This window comes from Gymnoscopelus microlampas, assembly GCF_963454915.1.
Source record: "Gymnoscopelus microlampas genome assembly, chromosome: 12".
Taxonomy (NCBI): Eukaryota; Metazoa; Chordata; class Actinopteri; order Myctophiformes; family Myctophidae; genus Gymnoscopelus; species Gymnoscopelus microlampas.
The window spans coordinates 45,067,462-45,079,627 of record NC_139949.1 but is presented as its reverse complement, the minus strand read 5'-3'; the positions used below and the strand labels follow the sequence as shown (position 1 = coordinate 45,079,627).

The 12,166-nt window shown below is 41.1% G+C and overlaps 1 protein-coding gene across 2 annotated transcripts in view; it reads right to left on the bottom strand.

Moving 5' to 3' along the window:
• The window catches only part of LOC311056942 (NACHT, LRR and PYD domains-containing protein 1b allele 3-like), a 12,673-nt gene extending 6,689 nt beyond the window's left edge, over positions 1-5,984 (bottom strand). The window contains exons 1-4 of one of the 2 annotated variants that reach the window (XM_084073801.1): positions 5,890-5,984; positions 3,602-3,983; positions 3,405-3,433; positions 3,098-3,131 (exon numbers count right to left, since the gene is read on the bottom strand). In XM_084073801.1, coding sequence (XP_083929927.1) covers positions 3,098-3,131; positions 3,405-3,433; positions 3,602-3,974 — 436 coding nt within the window. In that variant the 5' untranslated portion in view covers positions 3,975-3,983; positions 5,890-5,984. The remainder of the gene's footprint in view (positions 1-3,097; positions 3,132-3,404; positions 3,434-3,601; positions 3,984-5,889) is intronic. The other variant, XM_084073802.1, reaches the window with a different exon arrangement.
• Between the last annotated feature and the right edge of the window lie 6,182 nt (positions 5,985-12,166).

Genomic DNA, 12,166 nt, shown 5'->3' with positions numbered 1-12,166 from the left:
AAATTAGGCATTTAGTCCATGAGCCTGAGCCCCAAAATTGAGCCAGATATTGAATATTCCATCGTTAAAAACCTTTGACTCCAACATCTTAACAAAATGAAATAAGTAAGTTGACTCTGGCTTTGTCCAATGTTCCAATGTTGATTCAGGAAAGGTATGCAAATTTGGGCATATTTTCCTAATGCCTGATTTGCATATTTAAATATACGATTTCAGAAAACTTGTAATACGATAAATCATTGTCTTCATGTAAGTAATCAACTCAAAGTTTCATTATGATAACTCTTTTTTAAATTTTGTAATTGTTTCACCTGTCATGTACGTATGGGGAAAATAACAAAATGTGTGATAACCATGAAAAAGCTGCTCCTGTGGAAAGGTTATCATATATTTATTTACTCCTATTGACCCTATGAACAATTTAATATAGGTTTGGTTTTGCCCACTCTTTCGATAATCATTGCTCAATTTTGGGGCTCTGGCTCATGGACTAGTGGAAGACAAGACGAGAAAAGCAGTATGCAAGGCAAGACCTATACTTCACATTAACATTACTGCGCGCTAAGTACAAATTATAACCAGTGGTGGAAAGTAACTAAGTACATTTATTCAAGTACTTTACTTAAGGACAATTTTGACTTATTTTTTACTTTGCTGAAGTATTTGCAATTTTCAGTACTTTTTACTTATACATTACAGTCATTTAGCAGACGCTTTTATCCAAAGCGACTTACAGTAAGTGCATTCAACATAGGTAGGGAACGAAACTACTAATCACCAGAAGTCTGGCAACCAAGAGTATACCTAGCGCTAAGGTAAAAGTGCAATATATCAGCTACCTACTTCTACTCAACTACATATGAGAGGCAGATATTAGCCTACTTTTACTCCACTACAATTATTTGAAAACTTTAGGTACCAACCAATTACTTTGTAGATTTTGGTTATGAATACAAAACATACATTGACCACTTCAGCGCTATATACATTTCCTCTTCTACCCCGGATTTGAACGCGGTTTCCAGTGCAAGTGCTGAAATTTCACCATCGTGATAATAGAGCCTGCCTGCTTGATCAGAGGATACACTGAATTTGTGTCAGATCCTGTGTCTAGGTGAGACATGGCCTTTGACATTATCTAAATGTCTCAATAGAAGAGCAGGGAGACAAAATACAACCACCCTGATTGTATAAGTTATATTGTAGTAACATACTCTACCATACAGATTGTACAAAGTTACATTATATTCATTAAAAAGGGCCCTTTTAAACCCTGTCCTCAAGGAGGAAATTAAAAGTACAGTATCTGCGTTCTGTTGGCCTGGAAGAACCCTTGTTTTAAAACAAATGCAAATTGTGAAAAATGCTCATGATTTATGTAAATCTTTACATATCTTGAATTAACATTTTGACTTGTTTGGGACTCGAAACAAAAGGTTAGGACTTGTTTGGGACTCGAAACAAAAGGTTAGTTAGGACTTGTGTGGGACTCGAACCAAAATGCTAAGGACTTGTGTGGCACTCAAAACAAAAAGCTGAGGACTTGGACTTGACTTGGGACTTGCTGTGTTGACTTGGACTTGACTCGGGACTTGAGAGCAAAGACTTGAGACTCGACTTGGACTTGCAACATAGGGACTTTGTCCCACCTCTGGTATTAACCCTTAGTTATTACCTTAGTGCACTGGTTGGGAACCAGTGTATATACCAGTGTTACAATGGGTATGGGAGCCTGTACACTTATGCACATTGACTTGTAATACTGGTATGTAGCAACTGAAAGATGGCTATTTATTTAGATTGATTAGCTGGCCATAATCAAACTAGATTGGATAGGATAAAATCTGAATGAATGGGTGAGGGATGATTTATGCAGAATAACTAAATAGGATAGAATTCAATGTATTGGTCACTGTTACGCGTACCAGGGGTAGGGTGGTGTGCCCAAAGATAGGAAACATAGATCATCATTGCAAGTGACAATGGGTAGAGGAAGAAAGATATTAATTTCCAGTCAACATCACTCCCATAAGGGGACGGATTAATATCAGGGTAGGTCAGAGAGCATAGTGGGAGGTGAGGTAGGGTGGGCCAGATGGCCCCTTAAAAATAGGTGCACACAGAGAAATTTGCGCTCTTTGCACGCTATAGTAAGTTACCTTGAGGTCTGTTAGGAGTAGTCTTGCCATATTACCCAATCTGGGGAGTCTCTATTTGTGCTAGTATGGCAGTTAGATGCTTAAAATAACAGACAAGGTAGGAACACCAGCCAATAACTTAGTGTGTGATTAGGATAAGAGCTCCCAATCTGGTGGTAGGGTAAATAGGGGGTATTTACCCCTTATAGCCTATTTATTAGGTTGTATGCAGGCGAGAGAAAGATTGATCACCATCACTCACTATGCTCTAAATTAGACAACAAGGTAGAAGGATTATGGATAGTTGGGAAAGGCTACCAGAAGGCGATATTTTAATTATGTTGGTTTTATTTGATCATATTATGGGAGTATACGTTTACCCCTGTTTTAAGATCTCTGTGGGTAGAACGATTACATTCTCATGTATATGATTGTTGAATAATTTGTGATTGCTTAATTGAACATCCTACTATAATTCTAGTAACCTCTGTGCGTTTGTAGTGGTGGTGGTGGTGGTGAAGACACCCGGTTCTCCTCACTGGCTGGACCAATTGCTCTGATTTTGCTCACAGCCATTGACCATTACCATCTGAACTTAACTGTGAAGCCCGTTTTTCAATTTCATCAAATCTCAGCTTCTTATTAGCGTTTTTGTGTCAAACATTGTCGCCATGGTTACGGGGCTGCCCAGCTATGGGACGAACTGCCTCCCGGGTTGCCAGATCATGTGCGCATATCCCCCCACGGATGCGCTGCGCCGACCGGGTATGGTCTAGTTGTATTCAATTTTACTTGCTTTTACCTGAATTACTGCTAAGCTGTAACGCAGTCCAATACATTTTACATTTCCTGCATTTAATCGACAAACGTGTCTTCGTAAGCGCCGTGTGTGTGTGTGTGTGTGTGTGTGTGTGTGTGTGTGTGTGTGTGTGTGTGTGCGCGCACACTGCATTGCTCACCTTTGTCTGCATCCTTCCTGCCGTCAAGAGCATCCTGTTAAACACAAATCATGTTCCAACAGGATGTTTATAAAATCATGCCTCATATTTATTATGCAATATTTTCAGATAAAAAAGCGGATTGGTAGATTGCTACATGAACCTTGATGGGGGAAGAGATGCTGAGCCATTGTTAAGCGATGAGATCAGAGACAGATATAGGGCTAGTACAGTTTTAGTTTGATTCATCGTCCTGTATGGAATACTTGTATGACGTGTGTGTGATGATCTGAAAGCTGTCTGTAGGAAAAAGGTTGAAGCACTTTACCTGCCCTGAGGAAACGTTTCCACTTATTGCTGTTGAAAGAGGTATAAACGTCTTTATTCATATACATACATACATACTGTACTGTACATACTGTATATACATATGCTATGCACGTACGCACGCACTCACGCAAACACTCACAGACAGACAGACAGACATTAAGCTAAAGGTATTATGGACATAAAAGACAAAATTACCTTCAATCTTATCCTGGGTTTCCAGGTGCAGAGCCGTGGACAGCCTCTGGAATACTTTGTTTAGTTGTTTGTTCAAAGCATCAATCTCACCTCCGTGTTTGTTGACCTTCACTGCACGCTTCAGTAAATTATCAGAGGAGTATTTCCTGACAACATCTGCAGCTTTTTCCAGTATGCCTGTGAGTTCAGAGATAACTTTGATCACATCTTCAGAGATGTTACCAGCTCCCTTTCCCTTGATTTTCAGAATATGAGGCTCCCAGCCTCTCACGTCATTGGCCAGTTCCTGGCACTCGCTCTCATTGGTGTTGACCTTCTCACAGAGAGTGTAGATGGAACTTGCTATGTCGAGGAACTTTTCTATGATATCCATGACTGGTGACTGAAACATGAGAGATTGGAGAAAGGGAAAAGTTAGGTTGAAATGGCAATAGAATAGAATAGAATTTGAATCATGAGGATCTCCCCCGATAAAGTTAAACTAGGCTAACACGTGCCTCTCTGGTTTTGCAATTGAAAAAATAACTGCACAAAAAAATGCTGAACTGAATGCTAGGATAGAGAAAACATAGCTAAACAGTACACAATAAAACGACAACAAAAAACAGAGGCATAACCCATGGACCCGCTGAACGTTAGTAAAGTAAATAGCCTACTCTCACGTGTAATGAGAATAATTTGTCCAACAACAGTGGACAAATTAAAAACATTTACATTGAGGTGCCACTCATCTTGTATCCTTATATTGATGCTTAATTGTGAAAAAGAGTGAAACGTGTTCCAGGCAGAACAGTTAGCAGGGACCACCCCAAAATATTTCCGATGAGCATAACCCCCCCCCCCCCCCCCAAAACTTTTCATTGTTTAGAGGTAAGTGCTCAGTACACATCCCCACTTAAGTCAAAGTATAGCATATTTATTTTCAAATATTACTCCTCTACGAGTGAAAGTTGCTATGTTAAGTATTTAAACAACTGTGTACAATTTTCTCCCTCTCTTTGCTTACTAAGACGGAGAGAACTTGAATGGATGCCACACTTATTGATGTGGTTTTAATTTCTCCTCCCCCCATTTCACTCTCTCTCTCTCTCTCGCCCTGTGTGTGCGTGTGCGTGTGCGTGCGTGTGCGTGTGCGTGTGCGTGTGCGCGCGTGCGTGCGTGTGGTTTACAGCAGTGATTTCTCTACAAGTGAAAGAATGCAACTGTCTGCCATGTTACTATGAGAACACACTTTAAATTGTTTAAAGTTAAATGCTCAGTACACATCCCCACTTGAGTCAAAGTATAGCATATTCATTTTTAAATATTACTACTCTACGAGTGAAAGTTGCTATATTAAGTAAACAATGTACAATTTCCTCTCTTTTTGCTTACAAAGAGAGAGAGAAACTCTTGCAACAACAACCCGCCATCTCAACAATATGGCGGGAGCCTTATTTAAAGCTGGAATAACCAACAGGTTTTACCCCCCCCCCCCCCCGATCTATAAATAAAAGATCTCCTTAAAGCGTTGCGAGTGTAAGTTGCTATGTTAAAATAACTGTGTGAAATTGTGTTGGCTGCTTGCCAGCACAATCTCTTTCTTTCCTTAAAAAGAAAGAGAGAAATTCTTGCAACAACAACCGTTTCCCGCCATCTCAACAATATGGCGGGAGCCTTATTTAAAGCTGGAATAGCCAACTCAATTTTCTCTCTCTCTTTGCTTACAAAGAGAGAGAGAAACTCTTGCAACAACTGTTACCTGCCATCTCAACAATATGGCGGGAGCCTTATTTAATAAGGAATAGTCTGATCCTAGTTCATCTTACTGTAAAGGGATAGTTCACCCAATTCAGCTCAATCGATTAGTCACCCCATGGAGACTTGAATTCATGGATATATATATTTTTTTTGTCGCATTCCTAAGCCAATAATTTTATGACCAGCGGACCGGTAGGCAGTGGTTCCGGTAGGAGACACAAAGGAGACTCTTTGTGTCTCCTACCGGAACCGCTGCCGGTCATCAAATTATTGGCTTAGGAATGCGACAAAAAAAAAATATATCCATGAATTCAGGTCTCCATGGGGTGACTAATTGATAGGGTAAAAAAAGTATTTTGGGGGGTGAACTATCCCTTCAGTCATCATGCAAGTTACCCCAGGCAATAGACATAATAAAACATGGTAAGGACCCGAAGACCAATTGCAATGGAAAGCGGACATGACAGCCAAAAACACACTCACACACCCACAAGAATACAATTAAAACAGATGATTCCTGTCTTAAGAAGATATCAAATGATACTCACTCTATGAGTAGACCGCACTGCAAAGCGATGAGAGCGAGAAAAGGGTTGTCTGAGAGTTTACAAACAGTCTGGAACTTCAGACAGCATGCCACGTATTGAGGCGTAGTTATAATTCCCCCCCCCTCCCCCATCCATCTCTCTCTCTCTCTCTCTCTCTCTCTCTCTCAATCTCTCTCTCTCTCTCTGCCTCGGTAACAGGACAGGTGGGCACCAAAACAATCTGGGCGCTTGGGACAACTGGGCACTAAAACCATCTGGGCACTAGGGTCATGTGGGCCCCCGTTTGAAAAGATTTTGTGCCAGCCAAGGACCCCCATAAGATTTTTCAACATGTTGTCAAAAGATTTTGAAAATAGCAGTTATATAGTCTCTCATAGATCCGCTGTTTTCGAATAGACAAACAGTAAAATATGGCTAAGTTCTAAACTGGTCCCCATCTTGCTGGGGACCCCCTGAAGGACCCCTGGGGGCCCCCACATCCCACTTTGAGAACCAGTGATCTAACCAGTATCACTATCTATGCCATATTGCTGCCAACTCTTTCATTTAACCAAAGCCACAGTATCAGTATCTAGTGAGAAAGGCTGTTACTACTGTAGTCTAGCACAACAGCCCTGGGGTGTAACATTCCTCATTCTTTTGCACTGCGTAGTACACTTCTTCTCAGGGTCTGGGGACACACTTCAATGGGGGGCGGAGATCTGTGGGATGACAGAATTTCTCGTGAAGCAATTTGGTTTCTTAGAAATGCAGCATCCTGTGGAGAGTAGCCTACTGACTGAGTGTAGTTTGGTTTATTTGAATCTGTATATTAAAATTGGCTTAAGGGAGGACCAGCACCATGACACATGGGAATGTCGTGGCAGATTTCTCAGGCTTCCTAAAAGTGACAGATGTGATTAACTGAAGTCCCGTGTCTCACATAGAACCGTCTTGTTCATCCAAGTGGCACAAGATTTCATTTGTATGTGTTTTCTTTTGTCTTTTCTTTTTTACCTTACACAATTTATGCAATTGGTCAAAAGCAACCACAGTCCTCACTGTCTGTCTGTCTCTCTGTCTCTCTTTCTTTCTCCCTCTCTCCTGGTCTCCAACAGAAAGTAATTTTCCCCAACCAGGATGATTGCCTCATCTCCTTCCTCCCCTGGCTCACATGTTAGAGGGACTGATCGAGGTAATGTCCCGGCGTGACTTTTAGTTGTTGTTGTAGTTTCGGTGGGCGGTTGGGTGGGTGGGTTTTAGGATGTGGTGGGCCGGAGGAAGGGAGACATCAGTGAATAACTATGTGCATAAAATAAGCATCAGGACTGTGGGCACGAAGGGGCTTGAGCGCCCTTCATGTTATATTATGCACTGAAAATAAGTTTAACAATCACAACCCACAAAGAAACATCATCGTCGTCATAGTCCAGATCCTGTAGCCTGAAAGCTATTCATTGGCTGAATGCTGGATTTGACTATACACTCCGGAGATAAAATAAGGTTGGATCGGTGGTGCGACGTAGGTGTGAGGGCTGCATTGTGGCCCGAACCTCTAGTATGACAAAATAACTACTGAAAAATAGCCAATTGTAGATCATGTATTTTTGCTTCCTTTTTTGCAACATCATTGAACATTTAAAAAAAATATGGCATATCATGACATGACCCAAATAGTGATGCTAGGCTGAAAGTCGTTTTAAAAGAACGTTTTGGGTGCAGAAGGTCGTCTATGCTTAGAAAAACAACTAACAAACAACAACTCCACCGGATCCGGGGCCACCACCTTGGTAACGAACGTCAGATTAGGTGTAAGCAAAACCCTCCTGTCGTTAAAAAACATATTTTTCAGGTATGCCCGCATGAAAATACTACTGTCACAGAGATACGTAGTTACAAACGGTTAAATACATTTTGCTTTTACTGCAAGCCTTGGGAATTGTGCCTGACAACTCATCCAGAACTTCACAAGGGACTGCGTTTCATACATGCGCCTCTTGACAGAGTCTGTGGACATGGCAATGAGCTGATCCTCTTTTGTAGTTAAGCTTGAAGTATTTTTGGAATTGAAGCGTCCTCAAAGGACCACTGATGATGATGATAATGTCTTTAATTCCTCTGTCCTCAAATACAAAGTTACTACGTTTCTCCAAAATGAAAAAAATAATGAAAATGCATTTAAAAGAAAATCTTCAGTTTCCTACAATACTGAATGCATGATTAGGGACCACATGCAATACCTCCACGGACCACCAGTGGTCCACGGACCTCCAGTTGAAAACCCCTGAGCTAGCTCCATGAGCTGCAGTATGTGATGGTGATCACGTTACCTCAAGTGTCTCAAACTAAAGATATTAAGACCTTTATTGCTAGAATTCTAGATAATGTAAAGAGTGCTGCGTTCATCCCAAACAGAAACCTGTTAATTAATTGCAATGGTACAGTACAGTATAACAGTGGTTCTCAAACTTTTAAATTTCAAGGACCCTCCGTTTAATAAGCATTAGGCCACGGACCCCCATTTGATACTATTTACTATATCTGGGACCCCAATCTATACTATGAAATCCTATACTATGAAACTCCCAGAGTTATTGTCATGTAACTCCTCAAGGACCCCTGGGGGTCCCCAGACCCAAGTTTGAGAACCACTGCAGTATATAACATAGTATACTGTACATGGGCATGCGTGCACATGCAACAGCCACCCATGTGAATGGCAACTAGCCAACGACATGCACAATACTGTCAGCATAGCACGTAAGTCACATTTCTTTGACATAAGACTTTCAGATGTCTTTTAACTCCATTTGGTTGCCCAGCTCTGGTCCACGTTAGAGTTCTTCTAACGCTATGGACCAGAGCGCGCTCTCTCTCTCTTTCTCTCGCTGTCTCTCTGCATGACAGGAGATTACTCTTATTGAGAATAAAACACCATGCTTGATGCTATCTACTTAGCCAATGCAAATTCATTCATAATTATTAGTATAATCATTTTGTTTTCAATTTGGCTTTCGTATTTTGCATGATGTCCTTGTTATTTGTATTTGCTAAATAGCCTTATTTAGGCTATATTATTAATAAATAATATGCTATTGGGGGGGGGGGGGGGGGGCACCAGGTAAAATCCTGTCTAGGGCACCAAATTGCTCAGGGCCGGCACGGGGGGGGGGGGGGGGGGTCGTCACATAGTGGAGTTAAGCCCCTAACACACCGGGGGCGAATTTACGTATATTTTACGAATAAGACGTTTTTAAAAAAAACCTTATAAAGTCAATGCAAGCTTACATGGAGCGAAAAAGCGTCTTTTAATCATTCTGAACGAGTCCGAATTTTGCGTATATTCGCATATTTGCCGGTGTGTAATGACCTTTACACCGTAGCTGTCTGTCTGTCTGTCTGTGTTGTTCCAGTAATCAACAGCTACTACAGCTGGGCAGTGAGAAAAAACACTTTTCAACCTGGCGTATTACGTTTTATTTCATCACAGGGGTGACCGACGTTTTGTCAGCCGTCTTCCTCTTCACTCTGATTGTTTTTTAATTATTATTATTTTATCGACATTTAGCAGCTGGCTCTGCTTACAACTAGTAGTATAATGTGCATGTTATTACATGCATGTATTCAAACGTAGAACGCTGCTGATGTGTGCCTTCTGTTTTGACTCCAGGCCCCCATGTGTATAGTGTCTGTCACTGTTGACCCATTCTGTTATTCTTGTGGAGGGTGTAGACAACTACATGTCTCCTCCTCCAACACAAATGGAGTCACAATCTGCTTATTTTCTTCAACTTCAAATTCAAGTTCATTATCACACGTTCGGTATGACCACTAGTGGTTGAGAAGTGGTACCTGAAGGTCTAAATTCAATTTCTCTGGCAGGCATACTCTATTGGCTTAGTGGTAAAAATGTCAGCGCTTGTGTGAGGTACCCATGTTTGAATCCTCAGTACGGCATGAAAGTTACAGAGTGCTGTTTGTTTGCTGTAAGTGGTTAAACAATATTACAGTAGGCATTTAGACAATTTAAGCATTTAGCAGACTTAATCCAGAGCGATGTACAGTAAGCAAGGTAACACTAGGTAATGCATCGAATAGGCTATAGTATGTGGTGCAGATCTTGGTGGTAGTAGCAAATACTCAAACGAGAACTTTAAGACCAAAGTGGAGATGGTTTCCATGTGCACAGCAGTTGAACATGGGTCAGATGAAATCTTTCACTGATTTCATTGTATTGTGTTCTTCTACAGTCTGTTGTGTACTGCCATGGAGGGCGCATTGGTCTCTATCAGGGTGACATCCGTTTCCTCTCAGACGACATTAAAGCCCTGCGGCCTACCATCTTCCCCGTGGTTCCACGACTGCTCAACCGCATGTATGTCAAGGTGGGTGGAGCAGACAGAGGAAGGGCTTTTCCTGATATCTAATCACTATTACGGTTGGTTCGATTCTAACCGGGGCCATGTATTACACGTCTTTCCCTCTCTCTACAATCAGCTTGCTGTCTTTCTAAAGTCATCTATCTAATAAAGTATGCAAATAATTTAGTTTCATGGTGGCAAGATGAAAATAAATTCCCCAGTCAATTAATAAACTGACCGAGAGCAAGTCACATTCTACTCTGTCTTTTTACCTACTATTGTTTGTCCTGTACCTTCTGGTGGATTTGCTAGCTCTTTTTGCTTTTTGCAAGACTAAATGAACCTTTTCCTAGGTACCCAGACTAGCCCCCAAAACTTGCCCTTTCACTGAAGCAAGACAGAAAGGGGAGGGAGATAAATGCTGTCACTATACTATATGCATATGTATGTGCATGCTTGTGTACAACAAATTATGTTTGCATAATCTGCTGTTTTTAGACTCGTACAACAATTCAATACAGCAATTGAGCAACTGGAATAGGATGATTTGCGTCATACAGTATTTACTGAACGATAAAACAGGAAACAAAGCAGTGGTGAGAATCCTCAGCCATTTGTTTATTACGAGCGTTTCATCCCACCGTTGATCAATGTGACACAAACTTATTGACAGCACCAAATGAAAATAAATCATATTCCTTATAATGTAGGAGGAAGTACTCTAATAGGATAGTAGGTAATATAATTCCATGGTATTTCATACCAACCCCCCCCCCTCTCCTGCAAGTGAAGTCTGGGAGCCGTACCAATTCATCTATTTGATGTTTTCTCCACAGATCTTCAGCCAAGCTAACAGCCTGTGGAAGCGCTGGCTCCTCAACCTTACGGCCAAAAGGAAAGGTGCTGAGCTCAGCCCCGGGATCATTCGCAGTGACAGCATGTGGGTTAAAATCTTCTTCAGCAAGATACAGGTACACTACACACCTTCCTGCTTCTGTCCATCCATCATAGGACATAAAATAATAGGGGTAAAAATAATTGGCTACTCTAAATATATATATTTTTAAAAGAAGTCAATGCGAGAGCTTGTAGTTTGGCTATTTTCACAAAATGTATCTGTGTAACCGAGTCAAACTAAATGTAATGCCTATATAGGTATGCAGTATAGACATACAGTAAATTTAATGAAGGTGAAGTTGTGAAGGTGAAGTTGTTTACTGTAGATCAGTTGTTCTCAAACATTTCCATGTAAAGGACCCCCACATTGATACTTATAAGCCTGTGGACTCATATGTGGAAATATGTTGTGCCAGTGACGCTGAAAAATAAATTATTTTTGTTGATAGATTAGATTTAGTACAGCATGCAACAACTACTGTACAGTAGGTGGAGAGAGAGTGAAACCTATAATCTGAACATAAATTCTTATACAGTACATTCTCTCATTGGGCTCTAATAGCTGGTGAAATGTTGTGAAATTAATCAGTTAATTTTGTCTGGGGACACCCTGGAGCCCCCTCAAGGACCCCTGCGGGATCCCTAGACCCCACATTGAGAACCACTTGTTTACAAACCAGAGAGAATGCTCAGATCACTGGTTTTCAATGTGGGGTCATTGTGGGTGATCCAAGGGTCCTCAGCTAAATAGATTGATAGTTAAGGTGGGTTAACTTGATAGTTAGGAACCAAATGGACATGGGACTGTAACTCTGAAAGTGTACATATGGAACCAAATGGACCCTTATGGGTCCATTTGTACACCCTTACTTGTTTGCTGCATTCAGAAGCTTCCTTTATATTCTTTCATAGCTCTGGGCCAGTTTGGAAGCCCTTCCCTCACTGTTCTTTAACATTACTGTATTTTGGAATGACATCTTGATATAATACTGATAAATCACACACAACCAACCAGTTTGGGTCATGTGGCGAGTAGAGGA